This window comes from Protopterus annectens, chromosome 3.part0 (assembly GCF_019279795.1).
Source record: "Protopterus annectens isolate FY-2018-M chromosome 3.part0, PAN1.0, whole genome shotgun sequence".
In the NCBI taxonomy this organism is placed as follows: Eukaryota; Metazoa; Chordata; order Ceratodontiformes; family Protopteridae; genus Protopterus; species Protopterus annectens.
Window position 1 is genome coordinate 382,465,139 of NC_056731.1, and position 26,438 is coordinate 382,491,576.

Consider the following 26,438-nt stretch of genomic DNA (forward strand, 5'->3'; position numbering starts at 1 on the left):
GTAGCAGGCAACTGAGTAACTGTCAGGAAAATCCTACTCGGACAGCTGAACTTTATTTGAATTTAATCAGAGTCTCTTTAATTGATGGCAGGTGTGTGCCCAAGAAGAATGAATGCTGTAATTAAATCAAAATGTGCTTCAACAAAGTATTAGTTTAAGGGTGTGCACCCTTATGCAACCAGCTTATTGTATTTTTTATAGTTATTCCCCTAACAGATTTGTTTGTTTTTTAATTGAATTGTACAGGTTATAGGTCACATTAAAAGTGGAAAAAGTTTTGAAATTATTTATTGTGTTCTCATTTTTTTATATCACAAAAACCTGACATTTTAACAGGGGTGTGTACACTTTTTATACCCACTGTACACAAACACACACACACACACACACACACACACACACACACACACACACACACACACACACACACACACAGACACATATGCCCACAATCTCTCAGTCTACAGTTGTATACTAAAGTCATATTAGTTACATTTTACATTACGCCTAAGTTTACTTCAGATGTTAAACATGATATGCATAAAATTCAGTACCTCCCCTTAACCTCAAAAATATTAATATCATTACCTGTCTGCCACTGTTTTTGTGCCATTAAAGGAGTATTGGCCACTCCACCTTATGACCTTCTTGCTGGCTACTTCAGCTCTGCTGTATGTTCTTTAACACTGACCCTTGTGATTTCCTGGTCTGTTGGACACTAACCATGGAGACCTCTGCAGCTGGCTGTTCCACTCAACCCTGCTATTTTTTTCCACTTTTTGCTGAGCCTGGATGTCCACCTGCAGTGCCAGCTTCTGTGCCTGTACCCTCTGGAATAAGTCATCTGCCGGAAAATAATCATGGACATTCAGGGATATTTAAACTATTAACGCTAGTAATAGTTATAATAGGTGTAATATTAACTGTTAAGGCCTAAGCACACACACACACACACACACACACACACACACACACACACACACACAGACAGGCACTGTGACACACAGACACACACACACATGGATGACATATCTGAGACAGGATTTAGTCCTAGCACACAGCGTTAAGATTATACAAAAATCGTGCTGCTGCATTGGATGTTTTGCTGTCCTGCCTTAAAAATGCATGCACAGAGACACCCTCACACACACACACACACACACACACACACACACACACACACACACACACACACACACGCACACACACAGACACACACACACACACACACACACACACACACACACACACACACACACACACACACACACACACACACACACTCCCACAGTTCCCTTTGTTGAATGCACAGCTATCCAACTGTACAATATTGAATATTCCATAAATTCCCCATGGTTCCTAAGGCAGAGTATTGCACAAAACCCAGATCAGCAATAGGATACTAACCCTTATTTGGCATTTTCACTATCAGTGGTGCAGAGATTGTGGCAACTTGAAAAGAAAGCAAGGAAAGGAAGAGACATTTGCACTAATTCTGCACCAGAATGGTGCACTGTATTTCTCATGCAAGGATTGTATTGAGAGAGAACCGAGCATTACTTGTGAGCTGGTCTAACTTAATAAAGAGAAAAGTCCTAAAGTGGAAAAGGACAGTTACCTAAACGTGAGTTACTGAATGTGTAGGCTTATAAATGCTAGAATGAAAACAGACAATAATGAAGATATATGCCAGATTGCTAGTACTAAGAATGTTTTCTCGATAGTACTTATCTTTGCAATCTGTGCTACTTCATACATGACAGACAGAAACCTAATCTAAAGTCAGTAAGGGAGAGCCTCTTCAACAAATATATAGCTATTGTAAAACCCCAGCAATACTGGAAATACTCTACTGATCCCTATACATAGTTCCCTTCAGTTTAGAATGTATATGTTTTGCTTGCCTGTGTGTCTTCCATATCCGTGTACCATGAGTTTTTGAATATCTGTACATAAGTGTGAGGCTAGTTGCCTTTCTCAGTTTCTCTGTGAGTATGTGTGTGTATATATTTGTGTGCACATGTGAGTTTGTGTATGATTGTGAATGTGTGTCTAAAGCCCTTACATTTGATTGAATGTGTGAGACTTCAGTACTTTGTTGTAGAAATGCAGGGTAACTATAAATTCTAAGGATATTTTATGTAATTTGTGCTTAGTACACTTTGCTTCTGAAACTGTCATTCATGAGACTGTCCTCCTTCCTCAGAAAGAACTCAGCTTTCCTGTCAGTAACAGTTATCTCATGTTGGAACAGAGTAGGGTGAAAGGCAGCGCCATCTTTTTCACCTTTACAAACTATTTCATTGTTACAATTAATTGGATTATGTGAAGTCTATTGAGGTTTTGACTTTAATTACACAGCAGATTAGCCTGACTAGTACAGAAATCTGTTATCCCCAGTTTGGCAGGAATGGCATTGCATTTCCCAGTTGTTCATTTCTTTATACATAGTACACATTGGTTACCATAATAAGTAGAGCTTTAATTTTAATGTACAAAGATGCTGTGTACCCATCCATACTATACAATTATTTGCAGAGATAGCTTCATTTGAGAAGATCCAAATGGGTGCATGTGGATGGATGTACCTTCTGTGCTCATCATATTGGCTGTCTTGAGTAAGTACTTTACATTTCCAGTTAATCAGCTGTCCATTTTAAAGTATGTGACAGATAAACATTGTGCTGCACAATAAATACCTTATTTTTGATTCATAAATGACAGACAACAAGGTATAAAATCTGTTGAAATTTTCAAGATGAATCATTCTGCAGTAGATGCAGACAAATGGTGTTAAGATATAATGTAAAAGATTACATAAAATTATTACAGTGACTTTGCATGAGGGCAAAGAGTGAAAATACTTTAAAAATTGAGCTGCAATAACATCCAGTAAAATGTCCGTTAGGGTTTAGGAGCCTCAAAGAAAAGAGAATTTAGAAAGCTTTTATTTTAATTCCTATCTCATTGTTTTTGATCCAATATGAAATTATAGGACCATGACAATGTGGGTAAGTGGGCTACCTGACACTGAGACACATTGTAAAAGCAGAATCTTGGGAAATGACTACAGTCATCTAGGGTTCTTTGTGTACATTCTATGCCAGTGTTTGGCATAGACCTGTTTCATGCAAAACATGTATGCAATATGTATGGTTTGCAGCAGATGTCTTGCATGATTCAACCATGCATGCTGTTTATTGTATGGTCCACAGCAGATCTGTAGTGCAGGGCCTCAGGCTGACATTGTATTATAGAGAGCCCATCAGGGCTCATGAACAACTCTAGGCAATTGCATAGCTATCAGAAACCAATGGAGGTTTCCTTTATGAGCATCAATTTACCCAGTATGCATAGAGATCTTCTAATACAATGGAGGTCAATTCCATGGCATACAAGGAGGGAGCCCTGACTGAGATCCGGGAGACTTGGGTTTGACTACAGAGCCCAGCACCTAAGAGGTTACTTGAGGGGTTTGGAAAGGTATCAGTGTTTTACTGGCTTGCCAATCATTAGCAGGGATCTCACTCTGGTGGTAATACTGAGGTATGCATGCCATATGTACAAAATACTGAGGAAATGCAACCTTAAGCCATTGCATATCAGGTACTGTGGCAGGGAAATGGTTAAGGCATGCACATAAAAAATCCATATGGCTTCAAATATAACACTGCTCTGGGACCCCTCAATCTCCTCTTGAACAATAAGAGAGTTTCAGATTAGGACTAGGGGGTTCAGAAGTCACTCCCTACATCTGTGTTTGATGAAAGACACCAATGACAGAAGATGATTGGCTGCACGGGGGCCAAAAAAGTTAAAAAAACAAATATGCCTGATACAGCTGAATATCTACTGCTCTTTTAGTTCATTATTGTGATCTTGACACAAGATAACTGTTGTATAGTGGTCAAAAATTGTTGACTTCCTGCATGGAAAGTACTTTTGCTCAGATGTGCATATCTAGACACACAGCTCAAATTTGGAATTTTGTCAGAAGAGGGAGGTTTAGAGCTTTGCAAAGTGGCTAATTGTATGACAGTGGTCTGCCTCTATGGGAGTAGTTTGAATTCATTTACAAATAAAACTAATATTGCTTCAGCAAATTGCCATACATTAAAACGTAAACAAGAAAAAAACAAAACAAAGGACAGTGAAATTGTAAGGAAAAATCCATTATTCTGAACTGTTCTGCATCTTGATAGAAGTGACCACATGTGTAATGTGAGTACAGTTTGTAGATAATACAATATTAAAATCTTTGTATGTGTTAAAAATAAAATATTTTCCTACATCTACCTTTGTAATTGTATTTAGATTTTCAGCAATCATTTATTTGCACTCCGTATTACACTCATGGTATACATCTGTTTATTGTATTTCTATTGTACTTCATGTCTGCATGCTTGTCTCACTTTTATTATCTTTTATCTCTGTAACACCAGACCAAGGCCTGAAATTGTTCCATGGCAATCAGTGCCCTACCCCAGTAAATAAATATAAGTAAACAAATAAATAACGGAAATTATTCATGACTAAACTGCATGCCTCACATAGTTCTAAACTTGAACAATGCTAAAACAAAATCAACAGATTTACTTGCAACAAAACCTTACCAGACCCATCACTGTTTAGCACTAAAAAGACTTTACTGGCTCAAACTTCCTCACCACCTATCTTATACCCAGCTCATCTTCACCCACAGAATCATCTATACCCCATTTGCCTGCCCAGCATTTAGCCCCATACTCCAGTTCTATTTACCAAACTGTCCCCTTCAGTCAAATGATAGACAACTGCTTAGCACCTAGAAACCACAATGGACTGCTGTGGTCAGCCTCTATTTAAATAATATAGCTAGAGCTTGGAATAAATTTCCTATATCATTTCGATCTATCTCACACCTTCACTTTTTCAAACAATTACTAAGACTTCCTCTGCTCCTGGCTTTGTCCCTGCTCCTGATCTGACACAGCTTCTCCTAGCATCCTTCATTCACCTTCTTATATCTCCCATTAAAGCACAGACTCACTGAACCTGCTTATCCCCTTCTAATACCTCACTTTATGGTACTTGTCAAACTACTATACCTGATTCTAATTAGCACAAGCAAATTTCCCTGCCATCGCTACTTCTCTATGAACACTAAAACTTGCTTATCCCCTCTAATACCTTACTTGAATGTATTTCTTAACTCATTCCCTCCAGTAGAGCTCTTTTGAGTGTGTACCTTTAACTCCCAGTGGGTATGGCTTCAGCCTTTAAAAAATTACATTATCACCTTACAGTTCAAACAAATACTTATTGACAGAGGTCATATATCAATACAATTGTGTTTACCATCATATATGCTTCAAGATAAAATATTCTGATACCTTGTGTGTAGCATGGTTTTGGATTTATTAATGCAAATATGAACAGGCAATATTTCACGCCTAGAGGAGCAGTAGGAGGTAACTGCAGAAACGCCTGTAGATGTCACTCGGCTGTAATGAATTACTCCTATCTTATACACCACCCTTTTATCTCTAAATTTTCAATACAATGTTTGTGTCTTTCAGCTTTTCCCGGTTAGGGGTCGCCACAGCGGAAACTCCGGTCCGCTAATGATTGGCAGTTGATTTTTACATACCGGCTTTCCAGGCCTGACGCACAACCTTCACCGAAGGTACGCCCATTCACGCATGTCTCCATGCAGAAGACACTCTAGGTGAGAATCGAACCGGACAGTGTCTTATTGTGAGGCGACAATACAATGCTGTATATTAATGTTTGTGAATATCAATACAGATTATATTATACTGACTACTATGCTATGTAACTGCATTATAAAATTCGTTACTGTAAATATTGATTGCAATAAATTTGTTAATTTGGAGCCTTTCTCCACAGACCTCTGCTGAAAAAGGGCATCTGTGCCCAGTCAGACTTTCCTGGTAAATAAATATCAATCAATCAATCAATCAATCAATCAATCAATCAATAAGTATCAACCTGTGATCAAAAAAGTAACTGATTTAGGAATATTAAGATTGATCTTGATTGCCTTTCATACAAAACATAGCAACAAGAAGTACATAAATATAATGCATGGTTTGCTGGTGATGGATTACCTTTTGACATTGTTTGTTTCATGACTTTCTTACCTAGGAGCATATCATTTGTAATTCATTTGCAGTGGAACAATACTGCATTTGAAAAAAAAAAATCTAGCTGAATAACAGCTTTATTTGCAGTTAGTCTGTATTTCAATATTTTACGTCTGGCAACTTGTATGACTTTAGACGACTCAAAGCAATTATCATCTGTGTATTTAAAATGACCGACTACTGAATGAATGTATACTATATACATGAGGAATTTGAAAAGTAAAAAAAATGAAAATCACTAAACTAAAAATGCATTGCCTGCCTGTCTCTGTTACATGCACGCACATGCACACACACACACACACACACACACACACACACACACACACACACACACACACACACACACACGCACACACACACACACACACACACACACACACACACACACACACACACTCACACTCACACACACACACACGCACACACACACACACACACACACACACACACACACACACACACACACACACACACACACACACACACACACACACACACACACAATTGCAGTAACATTATTAGTACAGGAGGCACAACACTAGATAATTATTTGTATAGTCTTGCAAACACTATTAAAGACATTTTTTCATTTCTTTTACGCTTTTAGTTTCAGCCTTTTCAACTAATGTTATGTTCATATGCTTTTGTGAATAATACCAGTCATATCTGCAAGCAGTAGAATGATTTCCCATGTGTTGACCCTTTAATCAAGGATTGATAACAGTCTTGAATTATTGTTTACTGAGTGCAAGCACGTTATCAAGAGATGACAATGACAAGTGATACCGATACTTTTGCTATGATTAACTGCTTTCTCTTTTATAGCAGCTTTACTATTATCAATACTCCGCTGCAGTGGTGTCAAGTATTTTGACAGTGTATCGTACAACTAATTCTTTGTGTATCTGGCTTGGGCAAAACATTTTATTTCTGGTGTTCTACTGATTCTAGTAAATGTAAAGGCCAGGATTTATAGGGATGCACTGCAGTTCTGCACAAAGCTGATACAACTAGGCAGTAGGTTGGTGCAGAATGGAGCAGCAGTGAATAAGAAAAGAAGTATCACTAGTACTTGTGTGCAGCTTGCTGTACTCCAGGGTATATGAATGAGCAGGACAGCAGGATAGTAAATACATCCATCGGTGTAGGGAAGCCATAACCTCAAGTGCAAAACAGTATCTACAGAACTGAAGCATGTCAGTGGCACATTCCATGGTCATGCAATAACTGAAAACGTGAGCACAGGTTATGTCAGTGTGTGCAGTGTCTAGGCTGTGGGTGCTAGCAGAGAGAATGACATCACTGTAGAAAGCACTGCGGTATTTGAAACTGTTATGCTCTCTTATGTATAAGTAGGGGCAGTTGTCAGGCGCTGAAAGGGGGAGAAAAAGTGTGTATATGAATGCAAGAAAATGGGGAAGTCAGCAAGCAGAGGTTCACACAGAAGGCCAAAAAATAGGAGTGTGCAGAATGGGTGGGAGTCAGAACAATTTTTTTTTCTGGAGCTAGGGCAATTTTTTGTGGGGCTATGGAATCCATTTTCCACATAAGTAGTAATGAAAGGAGGAGGCAGGGTAAAGGGCAGACTAGGAAGTGGGCTTAAAACCATTTACAGGGGCACACCAACACAAATAAAGCAGTATATGCTAACATGGTTGATGTGTACATATTAGGATGGAAAGACACATGATGAGCACGCAGAAACAGAGGCTAGACAAGTTGTTATGGAGAGGGATGACCAACACTCAGAGTATGGGACTTGGCACTCGAGGAAGGGGGCATATGTGATTGGGGAATAAGATGACTACATGCATTAGCATGCTGATTGTTGTCCTGACCTAGGAGAACCTGCTATAATCTATTAGCATGGAATGGGCCAGACCGGTTTGTAGTACAGACCAAACCCTCACCTATTGGCCTAATAGTCAGCAACAGCTGAGCAATGAGGCCTGTTATGCCATTCTGGAGTCTCTCTGTATGGCCATGTATCTGCACATTACCCTTGCCACTGTAGCCTCTTCTGCCTGCTCTTGCTGCATGTAGGACTCTTAGTCAATATAGGCAGGCTAACTGTCAACAGCAAAGGGTATCTCTCCTCCCATGAAGCACTGAAGGCCTCATCACCCCTTTCCTCTACATCAACATTCTTTGCAGGGCAAGAGATGGTGCTGCTGCCTGTCCAGAAAATCTCTCAGCAGCACCAACAATAAGGAGATAGAATGGGTGGTGTGACATAAGTAAACTAGCCATAGATTTGTACTGCACATAGTTAGTAGACACATCTCTAGTACTGTAGTTTACTAACCTTGGTTGGCATCAAGCCTCTTCAGCCTGCTACTGAAGGTAGCACAATTTCTGTCATGTTGGATTCATACTTATGATAAAAGAGAATGAGGACATTAGGAAACTGTAACAAGGTAAGGGTGCAACAACAACAGCTCAAGTAAGACTGACACACAAATGTGCCTGTTCCTGCATGACAGATTCCAGGCAAGCGTGCATTCTCTGTGCATAGGAAACAAGTATATACAGAAAATAGCACACTTACACAAAGCACATACCAGAAAGTGTGTAGCGACTGTGGATGATGCAGAAGTATTCCATTATAGAACAGGTCCCTTTATAAAACAACAGCAATGACATTGTGCAGCATATCACAGAAATCCTACTACCAAGTACACCTGTGAATGCAAACCTAGGAAGCTGTAGCATGTAAATCCCTACCAGTAACAAGAATATCCACAAGCATAGAGCAGGGCTGGCACAGTTACACATGGGGAGTCTAAAGAAAAAACTCCACTCCCTGGAAACTCTCTTTACCCTAGAGAATGCTGGCATCTGTGTGGTCACTGAGACATGGTTTAAAGCTGCACACCAACAATGCAAAGTTATAATGCCTTCCACACATTTAGGCCAGCTACTTCACAGGCAGGGACTAAAAGTGGAAGTGTGTCTATTTACATCAAAAATAAATATACTTCAAGGCTGGGCAAACAGGACAATGCACTTGAGCTGGTCCATGTTCAAATCACAATAGGTAAAATCCAATACCACTTCCTTGCACTCTATAGGTCCCCATCTATGACCCAAGAAACTCATACCATGTATTTAAATTTATTAGAAACACTAACCATCCAACCCAATACCATATTCATGGGTGACTTTAATTACCCCACTGTTAACTGGGAATCCTATATGACACCAAACATACATGCACAGAGGTTCTTGGATTTTGTAAACCCAGACTTCCTGGACCAGATATTCAATACACCAACCAGGGGTGCAACCATACTAGGTCTGGTCCTCACTAATATGGGAGACTGCTGCACACTCCCTACTGTAATGCCTTTCCTCATAAGGTCGGACCACAAAATGGTCTCCTTTGAAGTAAAAATAAAAACTGGACCCCCAGCTAAACCTGGAATATTCAGGAAATATTCTAAGACTAACTTCCTGCTATTAAGTGAAAACCTGGGAAAATTTCAAGCCCCCATAAACCCTGAGAACACTGCTGCCTAGTCAGAAGTGTTCACAGAAACCCTATACAAGGATGTTAATAGCTGCATTGTATCCACCAGTTAGAAGTACAGAACTAACTCAAAAACAAGCCACCCTCGAGGGATCACAAAATCAATAGGCTGTATAACAGGAGGAAGAAATCATGGCAAAAATAAGGAGGTGCAGCACCCAGCAGGACAAAAGCACTCTCATCAAACTAAACTAACAACTCAGAGGACAAATAAAGTCTGCCAAAGCCAAATGTGAGGTAAGTTTGGCCTCCCGGGCCAATGACAACCACAAGGCATTCTTTAGCTATGTCCGCAACCTCAAAGGCAATACACAATTGTGTGTAGAGTTCATTGTAAATGGAGCCACCTATTCTGAGCCAGAAGATATAGAAAACCTCCTGGCTGATAAATTCAGCTCCAACTTTACCCCCTTCTCCCCCCTCAACCTTCTCTCAGGAAATATCATCAAATATAACTCCCCCTACTATCACTAGGGAATAGGTCCTTAATGCTCTCTCTAAGGCCAAGAACATTGCATCAATGGGCCCAGACAGTATCCCAGGATGCTGTCTAAATAGCATGGAAAATGACCTATCAGGGCCTCTGGAATCACTATTTAACTGTAGCCTATAAACAGGCTTCATGCCTCATGAGTGGAGAAGGCAACAGTCATCCTTCTGTACAAAGTTGGGCCACCTACAGGCCCTGGAAGCTACAGAACCATAAGTCTCACTAGTCATATATGTAAAGCCATGGAAAGAATTATCATGGAGATGATCAATAGAGATATAGTAAACCTCCGGACACTGGCCTCAACCCAGTTTGGTTTTGTCAAGGGAAGACCTTGTGGTCTTCTTTGTGAAGGTCACTAAAGCAATGTATGAGGGCAAAATCATTCATATTTCATACCTTCACCTGGCCAAGGCATTTTACACAATACCCCACTCGACCATTGTTGACAAATTCAAGAGGATAGATACAAACCCGTATGTCACCCGGTGGATAGTCAACTAGCTCACAGACATGACCCAAGAAGTTAGAATTGGGGAGTCCACCTCTACAAAGAGGCCCATCACAAGTGGAGTCCCTCAGGGATCAGTCCCTAGACTTCTCAGAAGTCAAGGCCAATTTGAGTGGTCTCTGGCTGATGAAATTTGCAGATGATTGCAAATTAGGAGCTGTCATTGAATCTTACACTGACGCAAATGTTCTCCAGGAGGGGCGGACACAGACAAACAACTGGTATCAGAGCCATGGACTAAAACTAAATGCCAAGAAATGCATAATAGTATCCTTTGGGAAGTCATCCATCTCTGATAACTATCATACTGATAACACACCCCTTAGAGTTGACCAGGTAGTCAGGGACTTATTGACACACATAGATAGTAATCTAGCCTTTGACCATCACATGTCTACAGTGGAGAGGAAATCATTCTATATTGTGCAACTTATAAACAAAGGTATGGCATCTAAGTCCAAGGAAGTCATGTTAAATTACATTCAGCATTCATCAGACCTATCATTGAGTACAATAACCCCTTTGGTGTGTACCTAACCAGGCATATCCAACAATTGGAACATCCACAGAGGTTCCTCATTAAAAGAATACAGGGCATAAGTAAAATATCCTATGCTGACCGCCTCAAGGCCCTATCTCTGTATTCTGTCAACTACATGCTTTTGAGGGGTGATCTATGGCTAGCATACAGGGCATTGTCAGGCACCACTGTGATGGACCTCCTGCATATCCACAAAACAAACAGTACCAGAATTATCTGTTCTAAAGACTTAAACCTTGCCTGCGATATAAATAGGACCTGCTGGAGAGATAGGTATGTATCCCAGAGACTACCCAGTCTATGGAACAGGCTTCCCATCCATGTGAAGCAGAGTTCCTCCCTAACCTAATTCAAGTGCAACTTGGACAAATGGATGGGAAACTGAAAATTCATCCCTGGTTTGGCACCTATGCCTCTAATGGACACAGGTAACCTGTAAATGGTTCATCTACAAGGTCCATGTTTGCACTTATCAAGTGTATCAGAACTTGTCAGGGATTTGGGATGCATGGCTAGGCTTAAAAGGGCCCTTGTGGTCATTAGCCTAGTAAACACCTATGAACCTATAAGAGGTGGTGTTCAGGCATAGTAAGATGGCAGAGCAGTACCCTCACCCAGAACTGGCCTAATGTTTGCTAATCAGGTATGGAGATCTTCATGGTTCTGGCCCTGCAGATCATCATAATGATGCCTGCACTGTTCCCCCTGCCCTGATGATGTCCATGGCTAAGGACAACTCCTCAACTAGGTTTACATGATGTTTAATTTCTGAAATGGGCAACAATATTGGCCCAGTAGGCAGTCCCTGAAGTGAGCATGAAATATATAGAGTATGACCTTGCTCTATCTCATGCAGCATGCAGGAGCTTTCCAGCTGGTAGTACCAGATGATGTTATTTTTCAAAATGTCCTCTGAAAATGGAATTGCATTCACGAGGAACAAAATGATGGCCTGTGAATCACATCAACACTGGTTTCTGAATCATGGATAACACAGCCTGCAGCCACAGAAATGTGTGATGCACATTCCAGAGTTCCGATGAGTCATAAGCCCATGAGCATGAGTCCACAGATATACATACAACAGCAGTCTGGATGTCAGTGATGCATAGACTTTCTTGGAGCCTGATTTAGTTGGCCCAGTTATCATGCACAAAGGTATAAAACTGAATGATTCTGCAGGCACACTGCTATATCATATGCTAGATCACACTGATTTCTAAAACTAAAACAGATAATTAGGTAACAGTATATGAAAAAATTGCAATAATATTTGAACCTACACATAGCTCTGAGGAGACAAACAGTACTCTGAAAGCTTATGCTGAGCTGTAATCATTTATCTTCCCAAAGATGTGACTCTTGCATTGTAATGCAGATTACAGAATGTTAGCAATAGGAATATATTTGCCTGCATTTCTACACTGTAAGCAAATTCTTCTAAAATTAAGACAGACTGTCCATGTATATGCATATCACAAAGTATACTGTGATTGATCTAGAATGTTGATTAATATCCTGGCTGATGGCAGTGGCGCAGTAGTCGTTGGTCTACAAAATTATGACCCTCCCCTGTAGCAAATTATGGTCTTGTCACTGGAATGTGTAAGGATGCCCTTAATGGTGGTAGTAATGACAACCACACCCTAAACTTACCTATAGGTACTAACAAAGTAGATGGTCCCTGTGGGCAATGCATATATACCAAATTGTGATAAGTAGGTTGTGTAGGTGTGTGGACATGTAGGTTATGAGCCCACATACATTACAGATTACTCAGTAGCCCAGACAATAGTAGCCCTTCCAGTGTGCAAACCTTCATGACTGTGGGACAGTTGCTGGCCTTTTTGCTATGACTGGAGTCTATGACATCCATGTTGTATAGGCAAGCATGCATGCTGTTAATTCTGTCTCATACAGTGTGCCAAGAAACAATATATTCTCCTTGACATGCAGAAGCATTAAATTGGGGAACCTGATGACTATTGTAGAGATGGAGAAATGCCCAGCATGTTCTCATTTGGTCTCTCTATTCAAGCTATGAGGATCTATCAGAAAATAATGATCTTAGCTCTGTACTAAATGTGTTACACTTCTTGTGGATGCAGGAGACACAGTGTATTTGAAAGTCTCACATTCCCATGGATTCAGTGTGGGTCTAACACATGATAACAAAGACCCGTAGAATGTACTGATCAACTCTAAAGTGATTCCTCATGTTTTATAAGTAAAATTATACTATGCCATACACTGCTAGTAAAACCTCTGTATGCCTTTAGTATAGCCTTTTGTATGACCCTTCTGACATAGTCTAGAACCAGCAGTACTAAGGGATATTATATATGACTGCATGGTTATCGCTGTTATGCTAAGCATTTTTGCTATCCGAAATGCTAAAATTTTCATCTTGTTTTGCCCTTTTGAACTGAGGTGCACAATTCCCTTCTTATTCTGTGAACTGAATTTATATTCACATTGTGTATATTAACATGTGATTAGGACCAGATTTTCCACAAACCATTTCATTCCATGGTCATTTGCATTTTTTCTGGGTTCTCCACACTGGAGCATAACATGGGTGAATGAATTGGCAACAGCCTGTGCCACTCCATACAGGTCTAATTCCAGTAAAGAGGATGTCTGTGTATTAGGCAAGATGCCTAGGAATGCAGGCCGTGGTTTCAGAATTTCAGACTTGGACTTTTTTTACTAGAAATAACATGTAATGCATTTAAACATAACCACTATTATCCTTATATCTAAACAAAAAATATAGCAAGAATTATCTATACAATGTTTTTTAATGAAATACCCTGCTTTGTATCATATAATTCTATCAACTTCAATGTTTCTCATGGAAATAGCTGTAAAATGACTTTCTTTGAAACCACAGTTTTAAATCCTGTTATTCTGCATTTCCTACCAAGTACAATTCTATACTGAGGTTATTTTGTGAGCATTCTGTAAACACAAACAGTCCACACTAATCATCAGCATGAAAACTCTACATCTATTGCAAGTCAAAGTGAACTGCTTGTGAATGTATTTTGCTCACTTGCTCCATTTATAGAGGGAACTGAACAATATTCAGCTATTTTTATCCTATTAGAATTATAAATTCTTATAATTACTTGTATCATAGATACAACAGTCCACATATTTTAATTAAATAGCATTCTTACTTTTGTTTAACTGGCTTGTATTTCCACAGACAGAAGGCACAAGGTTGCAGAGGGAACTAAAAGCATATTTGGCAGCTGTCAAAGGTGAGCAGTTTTAATAATTATGAATTCAAATTGTTCTGCTGTTACTTCCCTTCTGTCTAATTTAATTGTTTCACTTGTTTCCTGTATTACTTTTCAATCAACATAACTGCCAAAATGAAAATCTGGGCTTTTGATTAATGCTTCTTATCACTGTAATAAATCACATATTAAATTCAAAACAGAAAAATCAATCTCATTTTTCATTTTTTCAGAATCAATTTTCTCTTTTCAATTAATATTAAAAAGCATGTCAGTGCAATGCACAAAGCACATTGATGTGTATGTTCATATGAAGAATAAGAAATGTTTGTACATATCTGTCATATCATGGTATCATGAATTAGATGCCTTCTTCCATTTTAGTCTTTATGAAGTTGTGGACTCAAATGGATCACTGGCCTCTGTATTCTCTTAAAGTTATAAATAGAAATTTAGCCAGACAGATATCATAATCAGAATATTTTAGGCTCATCTATCCATTTCCATGTTAATTTTATCTTACAGCAGGAGACTGTTTGTCCAACTGCAGAAAAGTCACGTCAAATGTTATGAAATAGTCTCAGATCCCTCTTTACATATTTCTTAAAGTTCAGATAAACTGGCAGCAATGTAACATATTTTAATTGAAAAGGTGAACATATTCTTGTAGTTATCTTGCATAAACTAGCTCCAGGACCAGTTATGCATGGTACATATTTATTTAAGCCAGTAATCCATCCACCCATAACCCCTTTTTCCAATTTGCACATGGGGTCAGGGTGTCACTTATGCAGTAACAATCATCTCAAGCCTAGGTTTACACTGCCAGGTGGCTAGCCCTGCAGCAGTAGTTCATTTGCACCACTCACTCATGCACACACTCTCACAGGACTATGGCCAATTTAGAGTGTCCAGTCCACCTACTGCAAGTCTTTAGAATGTGGCAGGAAACAGAAACACCTGGAGAAAACCCACATGACTACAGGGAGGACATGCAGACTCCATACAGAAGGCATCTCAGCTGAGAATTGAACCAGAGAACCTCTTGTTGTGAGGCGACAACGCTAACTGCTGCACCACCACAGCCGCCCTACTAAAGTTAGTAAAATGCACAATAAAGCAAGAACTACTGTGATGCTACATAAACATCAGTTAGAAATGTATTGCATGTAAAGCTGCTTTTTTACACAACATAATGTTTACTTTGGCCTTGGTACTAGCGTTTGTCAGAGCTGAATGTTGGTTTGCTCTGGCATGCATCAGGAACAGCAGTAGTAGCAAACAGGCTGTTTAATACTGGGTGCCTATGTATATCTGTTACCTGCTGAATCTGCAGGTATTTGTCCAGCTGTCCCTACATGCTCTATCTCTGAAATACTAAATACTATTTTTGTAACACACACCACACACACAGACTAAGGCTATATATAGTATATATATATATATATATATATATATATATATATATATATATATATATATATATATATATATATATATATATATATATATATCTATATATATATATATATATATATATATATATATATATATATAATATATAAATATATATACCCACCTGCATTTGTGTGGGTTTCCTCCGGGTGTTCCAGTTTCCTCCCACATTACAAACATATGTGTCTGGAGTGTTTCTAACCTGGCTCCTCTGAAAATGGGCTCTGTCCCAATCAGACTATCCCAGTAAACAAATGTTAAAATAAATAAAATAAATATAAATGCATATACATATATATATATATATATATATATATATATATATATATATATATATATATATATATATATATATATATATATATATATATATATATATATATATATATATATATGTGTGTGTGTGTGTGTGTATGTATAAATGCATGTATGCAAAAATATAAATGTATATAAATAGATAGATAATCCATTAATGAAATCCAACTTTCCTATATGAAACACAGTCAAAATATCTTGATTTCACTGAATGCATATAAAACCACAAACAATAAAAAAGCAAAAACAGACCCTCTTGTACCCCATACCCATTTATATAAAACAATTCCAAGATCATACAACAATGAAAAAAAGAAAACACCTCAACTCCACTGTCCAGCAGTCTCACATGCACATTGAAATTCTATCTGTTTCTGTCTCTCGCTCACTTACTCACACACACACACATACCTCTAGACATGCATCTAAAATTATATGTATAAACTCAGCAACCACATTATACAGTCTCACTTTCTCCCATCTCACACTGAGGTAAACAGGAATCGATCAAATCAATTGATTACAAGTTTGATAAATATTAGTTCCACACACAGAAAATGTAACTCATTTTTTAGATGTATGTCTCATTAATTTTGTGGTTTCACAATTCCTGAACAAGTCTGTTATTCTGCTGATACACATCCACGAGTTATATATCTGGTACTGTGGGAAATGACCATGTAAGATGAAACAGCAAGGCCTACATGACAGGTTACTCCATTGCCAGTAAGTTTTTTTTACGACAGTACAATAGAGCGTTTCTCTTTTAACAATAGTACTGATACTCTTTTCATCTGGGTGCGCTGAGCAGAATTTCAGCAGGGAAGGGTAATAGCTGCACTCATGACTAGTACAGAATCTGCAGACAGTGTGCTACACTACCATAACTTACTTCATTGGGACAAGCCTGTATGCAGATCATGTACATTTTGGGAATTGTGTACAAGACTTGAGAAAAGTAATTTGTGTGAGTATAGTGATTACCCTGTGTACACAAGAGGGAAAGAATTCATACAAGATCTTGACCCATTTGTATGTATGCCTTTATAAATCAGAATGGGCTTGGCTACCAAGAAAGCTGTGCACCTGCCCTGCCCAATGGCGCACAATGCATTATGAATGTGTCCATACTGTCTGCTTGCAACTGCTCAAAATTTGCCATTTTACTGACCACATAAAAGAAACTGATAGGGTAACTAGTTGAAATGTCCGAAATGCCATTTCTCGGAAATATCCCTTCTCTCCAAGGTATGATGATCCCTGAATTGGTGTATATAAGTTTGGGGGGGGGGTTAAGGGAAAGATTGAATTTTGAACTTAACTTTTCTATGGATTTTCTGTTTTTTTTTTTTTTTTGTCTTTTCATCACTTGGCATTTCAAATGCTCACATTTCAATAGTGGCAAAACACATTTCAATAGGGAGCTGACCGATTGCTGCAGTGTGCAGGTCAGGATTTAGCACTAACAAATGATCATATATTTCCTTGAGTGGTGAACTGAAGTTGTTTAATTTGTCACTGATTTGGGATATGAAATTGAGGAGCAGAGGGGTTTACTTACAGAAGAAATAATATTGTGGATTACACTGGTATGTAGTAATTTAAGCATAGTATGCTGCCTCTGGTATTTGGTGTGTGAGAGAATGTACCTATTTATGGAGGAATGTGATTAGGTGACTTAAATGTGATTAGGTGACTTAAATGTTTTACGTGACATTGCTGTTTGATGATAATACATGACATGTTGGAGTGGGGTGCAATAAGCATTCTGCAAGCTGCATTCTGACTGTAGTGTGACTAGTGGCAGACTGCAGAAGATGCGGTACTTACGGGATGGGGATTATCTATTTTTGTCTATTTAACATTTTCTCATTCTTGTGCAATTGTGAAGTTAGTATGTTAAAGTAAGACAGGTATTGGAGAATGCAGGGCAGAGGAGCAATTTTTTTGTCTTTGTCCTTTTTATATTTATAATATTAATTTCATATGATACAAAATTGTATTTGCACTATTTCATTATCACTGGCTTTCTGTTTTTATCATGCAGTATTTGTGTTTTTTTTTGTGTTTTCTGTATTCCTTGATATTACATGAAGCCATCTTACTCAGTAATAGGTCCAATGTGACATGGAAACCAGATTCAAACATATACTGAAATATGTTCCCTGAATAAAAGGAAAACAGAACTAAGAAATGTCACTGTACATGCCATATGCCATACGTTAGTCAAACTTCAGGAACAAGTCAGACTCTTAAATTGCACTTTCTTCTTTGTCATAGTAATGCGTCAGACAAAACCTTCTCTATGCATAGCAGAGTGGATTAGTCATAGCTTATTTATAGCACTTCATTAATCTCATCAATTAAGTGGGAGGGCTCTTTTTCAGAAGCTAATTGATGTTACCTTGTACTCATTATGACAGACTGATACTACCTGATTCTACATTTGTCCCGGTATTGCAGTTAGTTTTTTTTCATATTCATTTTCCAGTCATGCCTGATAAGGATCACATATAGCCAATGTGCTTATATGTTTATAAACAGGATGCAAACTTGTATGTGGGTATATTTATTTACTTTATCCATTCTGACTGAGTTAGTCCCACTAGGCCTGTTTAACTCCACAGTGTATAATTGCTGCTATGAGGAAGTGTTCCATAACTGATACCAATACCATACTCGGACACCAAAATGTGTAAATGTGACATAACTGATACCAATACCATACACAAACACCAGAATGTGTAAATGTTCCATAAGTGATACCAATACCAATACCATAAACAGAGACCAGAATGTGTAAATGTTTCATAATTTATACCATTACCAGTATCATACACAGACACCAGAATTTGTAAATGTGACATAACTGGTGTACACTGCAAGGTGCAACATATTACAATGTCTGGTGTCTGGCACAGTATGCAAACTGTAGTGCTGATACTTCTAAATAATTGGCACAATATGCAGTGTCTTTGACAGATAACTGTTATTACTAGGGCACTATATGTCAGTTGCATCATGGGTAATTGACAAAAGTAATGCAATGAGATAACTGCACAATAGCCTGCAGAGTATGTAAGTTACAGCATGGGTAAAATTTTTTGCAACCACTACTGATACAAGGTCCAACGTAGGTAAATGTTCTATAAGTGCCATATTATATTATAGATAAATAGGTAGCTGGCAAATATGTAAGGCACAGCATACATTTCTATAATTAACATGTAAGATACAGTAAGAGTAATTGCTTTCGAACCCACATAGTATATAAGGAATAACATGGGTAAGTATTCTATAGCTTACAAATTATCTAAGTTATAACAGGGAATTGTTACTTAAATGGCTTATAAACTTAAGTCCATCTTAGGTAGCTTATATAATTGGTAGAGTATAAAAGGTCCAGCATAAGTAAGTGTTCTGTAACTATCACAGTATGCAAATTCCAGTGTCTGTAACTAACACGTTACACCATGCTTAAGGTGTAGCATCAGCAATTAAAATAAAAGGAGCACAGTAATCAAATTCCAGCATAACTATTATGGTGATGCAGTATGCAAGGTACAGAGTGAGGCACTGCTATGTACCAAGCAGATAATTCATGCAGTCCCCTGCATGGACATCTGCTCTGTTAAACTCTTGAGGCAAGCATTTTCTGTCACAAACAATGATTACAAAAGAAGAACGACATGCATGCCGAGTTATAAATCTGGTATAGAACACAAATCTAGCACAGATAACAGTGGCAAGCCTGCTGTTGAATGCCATAGCTTGCAACAGGTGCCTGTTATAAAATTAGTGAAACAGTAGTGGTTTGATATAGATAACTATTACAGAACGAACTAGGTATGGAAGGTTCTTCATAGGTACCTGTCAGAAATTGGTACAGCATGCCTTGATTTGCATGAATAACTCTAGAAAAACTGGCAGACACTGTGCAGAAGAGAATTATAAATCTATGATAAGGCCATCATAATGGAAAACAGAGATAACAAGTAGTTACACAAAAGTAGACAAAAATAGAAGATAAAAAGCCCATACCTGGTAGCAATATTTTCATTAGTCTCTTAGTAAAGAAGATGGTCTGCAAAGAAAGCCTGCCTCTGCAAATGACAGCAAAAGCTACAAAACAAAGGGAACTCTGGGAGGAGAATTAAAGTGAAAAGCTGTAAAGATTAACTGAAGGAATGGTATTTTTTTGTTATTTTTCACTCTCTGCATGCTGCCCATCAGACCACCCTTTAATGAGTCCCTGATTCATTCCTCTGTGGTTAGGATTCCTTAGATCCACTGGGTGAAAAGCTGTACTTGGGGAGGTGTATCATACAGACAGACATCCAGTTTGCTTGCATCCACATTAGCATGCAGAAGATTTTTTTTTTTTTTGGTTACATTGGCCTAACCTCCCCATGGTGGTGATTTGAGCACTTACATTTCCACAATGGCCACCTTGTCTGCACATGCATATACCTCTATATACACCAACAAGCACTACCAGCAGTGGCTTGGTCAATTATGCCCACTTGCTGTTCTGATTCCCTGCATCCTGCCATGTCTTCATCCTCCAACAGAGGCTATGTCAACAGAGCAGGCATGCAGGACTGCTGAGTCATCCCCATTGGAGGCTGTGTCAATAGAGCAGCCATGCAGGACTGTTGAGTCATCCCCACTGGAGGCTGTGTCAGCAGAAGAGCCATGCAGGAATGCTGAGTCATCCTTCCTTGATAGCCATTTCTTTGACTGCTGATATAGCAAAAAAAAAATGCTGAAATACCTTTTGGCAAACCTTGAAAGCATTTCATTTGTGGGTGGCAAATCCATTTGTATCCCTCCTAATTGAAGGGCAAAACCCCACCCCAAAAATGGTATATACCTACTCAAGATGAAGCCAACAGCGGAGAAAAGAGAAAACTACTTTTGCCAAAAGTTGTTTTTACACAACTTCTCCAATCTATCAGCAGTTGAAGAAATGTCTGTCAACAGACTGATTGCATCTCAGTGGGCTTGTACATACTTCCTGCATGTGTAAACAACTGTCAGACCTGCTTACAATGTTTGGTCATCTGTACCATACTGTCAGCTTTATCCCTCTATTATACTGGTGCAGGTTGTGGACTGGTATATTTTAGCTCTTGGTCAGTGCCGCAGTATTAAAATGTGGTATGTTACAAAATGGACTTGAAAAGGATTACTCAGACATACATATTCTGAAGGCAGATATAAACAAACCACTGTGACAAACTGCCTTGCATTTTGATTCATCTGATGATCATAGACAGCCCTCAGCACCTTTTTAACCATTTTTGAACAGCCATCTGTCCATTACTGAACTAAGATACAGTTTCTGAATCCACTACCCCCTTAGAAAATATTGTGACTATGTCTTTCTCAGGAAAAGGTATATTGCCAGATTGCAAAAAAATATGCCTCTGTGTTCTTGCATGCCTCTTAATATGAATCAGGCTTCTGTCATAAACTTTGCAAACTCTTTTGCGATAGCAACATATGTTTGTTTTGCATATCCTCTAAAACATTTGAATTTTATATTTGTGTTAACAGTAGTCAAATCACTTTCTTTGCTCTCCTTTGTATTACTTACATTATGCCTGTGTCCTTGCAGACAGTGTCAACAAAAATGAGGATGTTTCTCCAAAAGATTTCTTCACTGACAGTAATAATTTCTTCTTCATTAGATCCTGGCAATTCCTCTTCCCATTTCTAATAGTATCCCTCCTTTTTAATCCTCAGAAATAATAATCACATTGCATGCTGGGAAGTGAAATTTTGTGAAATATAAGCCAGAAATGGGTCTGATTCAGTCATATGAGTACACTAAAGGTTGCCAAACAGTGTGCTAGGGTTAGAGGACTTATCCTTATAATGCTGGGGGGGGGGGGGTCAGACTGCATACTGCTGAAACCACACATCACACGTGAAAGAAAACAAAAGCTGGATAAACGCCTGGTATACACCTCAAGCGAAAAAAAATGAAAAGACCAATGGTTAGAGCACAGCTGAAGATAAAAATGGAATAATCCACATCAGGAAATAAATCACTTGCAGCTTCACAGTAGTGCCCTTTATAAAACCAAAAGTTGTAACTGAGATGTAGTAGTCAAGGTAGGAAACGGTTCACTTGCAGTTTCACACCACTTTATTAAACAAGAGTAAGTGCTTTTGCAATCTAAGTCAGCTGATCGCTTCTTCAGACTCATAAAAACAGTTAAAACATTGGTATTTAAAATATGGTTCAACCAATGAAAACACATATAGAACTATGACATAGACTAATTAAAATTGCATTGATTTATTTCCTGACGTGGATTATTCCATTTTTATCTTCAGCTGTGGTCTAACTATTGGTCTTTACATTTTTTGAAACCACACATCACCTGCTGTGCATTTGATTTAAGAACATATATCAAAGAAGGACAACAGAATTGTGAAGGACCTGAAAAGTAAGCTAATGTAAAAGAAAACTCTGGGTTTACCTTGGTAAAGAACAGAATAGTCATTGTGGAGAGGGAGTGGATATCTTTAAATATCTTAAATATCTTACAGCAAATGTAAAATAAAGAAAATAGCAACTTTGGCAGAATGAAATATCAAAGAGTAAGATAACATCACTTCAGGCTAGGAGGGAACGTGATGACAGCAACTTTGTAAAGAGACAGTGATGCATTCATGCAATAGACTGGAAAAAGGATGTTGACGTTGTAGGCACACATGCTGATGACATCACACTGGTGACATTCAAACTGTCCACTGTAGAGGGCAACAAAGTGAAATTGGATGAGAAAAAGTTCACAAAATCCATTTTGCCAAATGTAGTCACCACAAGTACACTGAGTGACAGCAACAATGATTAAGTACAATTAAATTTGCGCAATAAATTAATTTATCAGACAACAAGATTTTACTAATCACTTTTCCTTCACTGTTCAACACATACGCTATTTCAGTAAGTATGGAGTAAAAAATAACACAACAAATGTTGTAAGGAAGAGTGTTTGAAAACTGAAGAAACTGAAGCGGACAGGCTACTATAATAGTGAATTCATTTTTGCAGCCTTAATTTTATCATTAACAGTGATTAATTATTTTACAACAGCTTTGTATGCCTTAGTAAATATCACTGCACGAAGATCATATTAATTATTATGTAGGTATGTAGGATGCCAACGCTGTTCACTCAAAAATGCATTTACATTTCCACACAGACAAATGGGACCTTATGCAAGGGAATGGACCAGCCCCCCCCCCCCCCCAAAACACACACACCATTCTGGTATCATGTTACTTGTCTCTCTCCCCTCAGTTACCATAACCAGTGCTCAAAACTGTCAGGATGCATGGTATTTTCTTTCTGACTTTTGAAATGAAGGCAAAGATATGGAAATTATTCTCCTTGGGGATGCCAATATTAACTGGCTATCCATTACCACCAACTCCCCTAGCTCTAGCATAAAACTTCATGGATTCTCTCAACTCATCACCACCCCTACTCACTACAACAAACCTGCCAACACTCACTCTATCATAGACTGGATACTTGTACCAAATCACTCCTGTACTACTATCCTACATCCCTATCTGATTCCATCAGTGCCACTATCAGTGCCTATCTATATCACCTCAACACCTACCAAGGCCTCATAAACTAAAAAAATTGTCGTAGCCTGTCTAACTTCCATCCTGACATACTAAACAGCACACTCTCCTGTATTAACTGGCCCTTCCTATCACACTTACTTCTTAATGATGCAGTCCAAAAATGTAACATCTTCTTAAGCATACTAAACTCTCTTGCTCCTCTTAGAAAAAAGAGAGTTAAATCTCTCCTCTTTCCCTGGCTATCTCAGCCAAACCATTTGCTTATGCATAAAAGAGACTTTGCCTGGAAACTGTAGACAAAGACTAAATCACCCATCTACCTTCAAACTTACAAAGAACTGCATAACATTACCAAAAAGCTCTAAACAAGAAAAATTTCTTCAACAAACCTCAAACAGTCCAACATAACCCACAAACATTCTGGAACTCTATAAATCAAATCGTGCACCTTGATAACCCCACTGCACCTAATCCTTGTCCTAATAACACCCCCCTCAAAACTGCTACCTGTTTCAACTCCTGTTTCACTGACACTATCAGTAAACTAACACATACCACTAACTTCCCTAACCACACAAATTCCTCCACCCCAGCCATGCAGACACCTAACTTCCACAACCTTTTAGATCCATCTTCACCCTCAAACAACAATAACTCCTTCTCCCTGCAATCTGTCTCAATTAGCTATATAATACACCTCCTTCTCAAGCTCAAACCATCCATGGACATCCTTCCTCCATTCTTCTATAGACTAGCTGCTAACTCCTTAGCCTATCCCATCTCTATACTTATAAATCAATCTATAAATGAATCCACTGTACCCTTTCTATGGGAATAATTTTATATCATACCTGTCCTCAAGGGTGTCAATTCCACAGGACTCTCGAACTTTTGGCATATAGCAATACTGTCCACCCTCTCCAAACTCTTAAAAAAATGTGTACATAAGCAACTCATGGCCTACTTACTCAAAGAAAACCTACTTATAAATACAAAACATAGTTTCCGTCCCAACCACAACACTACCACTGCTCTTATCTCCTTTACTAACTCAGTCTTCCATGCTAGAGATAATAACAAACTCATATCATGTCTCTTTCTTGACCTTTGCAAAGCATTTGATATCATCTCTCACCCTATGCTACTTGCCAAACTTTCTGGCCTCACCCTTTTCAGTACTACAATTCATGGTTCTCTAGCTGTCTCACTAATAGACAATACTCAGTTAAATGGTTTTCCTTCACATCTTCCTTTCTCCCCATATAAACATGTTTTCCACAAGGGTCAGTTCTTGGTTCCCTACTATTTAGTATCTTCAGTAATAACTTATATTCATCCTGTCCCTACTCCTCTGTTATACAATATGCGGATGACTCCACAGTCATCTCGACCTCTGAATCCCTCTCAGAGCTTCATACTCTCACACAACTCCTTTAACTCTATTGAAAAATGGCTTTCTAATAACCAACTCATCCTAAATCCCAACAAGTCAAAGTTTCTTCTATTCCTACCTAAATCTCTCTCACACCTTAAACCTACTTTCTCCATTACATCCCTAAACAACACTGTAATTAATGCAGAAACTCATGCCAAACTACTCAGGGTCATCATAGATGACCATCTCAAACTTTCCCTACATGTCCACCATTGTGTAAAGAAACACATCAAAAACTTGGCTTACATTTATAAAAATAACCAATTTCTCATGAAAAACTCTAGAATTACACTTGCCCATGCCTTCCTCCTCCCCAGTTTTCTTTATTGCTCACAAATACTAACTAACCTACAAGCCTTTGTCCTAACCAAACTTGAATCCACTTACAACAAAGTAGCAAGATTTTCTGTAAACCACACCTCAAAGACTCACCGCTGCCAATCTCTCAGACTTTTAAACTGGCTAGAGTTCCCCCACTGACTCCTTTTCTCCTAACTCCCTATCATTCATTGCATCCTAAACAGACCCTCTGCCTGCCCTTCCATCACACCACTCATTACTCTCTATACTCCTTCAAGAACTTTCAGAAACTCTGATCAACAACTGATGGAAATCTGTAAGCACAAACATTCCTTAGGTCAAACCTTATATAGCTACACACCAATCCTAACTTGGGACAAACTGCCCTTCTTCATCAGAAACTTTGCCAAACCACATGAATTTAAACAAGCACTGCAGCAACATTTGCTTAATTCCTGGACTTGTCACAGCACTAAGTATAATCCAAATCACCCCCCCCCTAAATTACACCTAAATCCCAACCTACAATTACTCTTTTCATTTTCTTTCTTACAGCCCTCCTTCTACCCTCATTATCACTATGCTTTATTGTTTAACTACTCCCCTAACTTCCTAACATTACATGCACAGTTGCTGAATTATATCCAACTGCCACAGCAAAATGCATCTCGTAACTTATATCAAATGTATATACTTACTTGAATTGTGTGCATTTAAATCTAATTGTATTTTTCTTCCCTTTGCTTGATTGTAAATCTCTCTTTCTCTCTCTCTCTGTTGGTTTCTATGGTATAATCTGTAAATTATCGTATATGTTTTTCATTTCTTCCTATCCCCCAATGTATCTTTCCCCT

At 38.4% G+C, this 26,438-nt stretch overlaps 1 protein-coding gene across 1 annotated transcript in view; it reads left to right on the forward strand.

Moving 5' to 3' along the window:
• AMPH (amphiphysin) overlaps positions 1-26,438 on the forward strand; it is a 1,643,383-nt gene that overhangs the window by 792,559 nt on the left and 824,386 nt on the right. Inside the window, exon 3 of the mRNA XM_044064832.1 lies at positions 14,432-14,486. Within this exon, the coding sequence (XP_043920767.1) occupies positions 14,432-14,486 (55 nt within the window). The remainder of the gene's footprint in view (positions 1-14,431; positions 14,487-26,438) is intronic.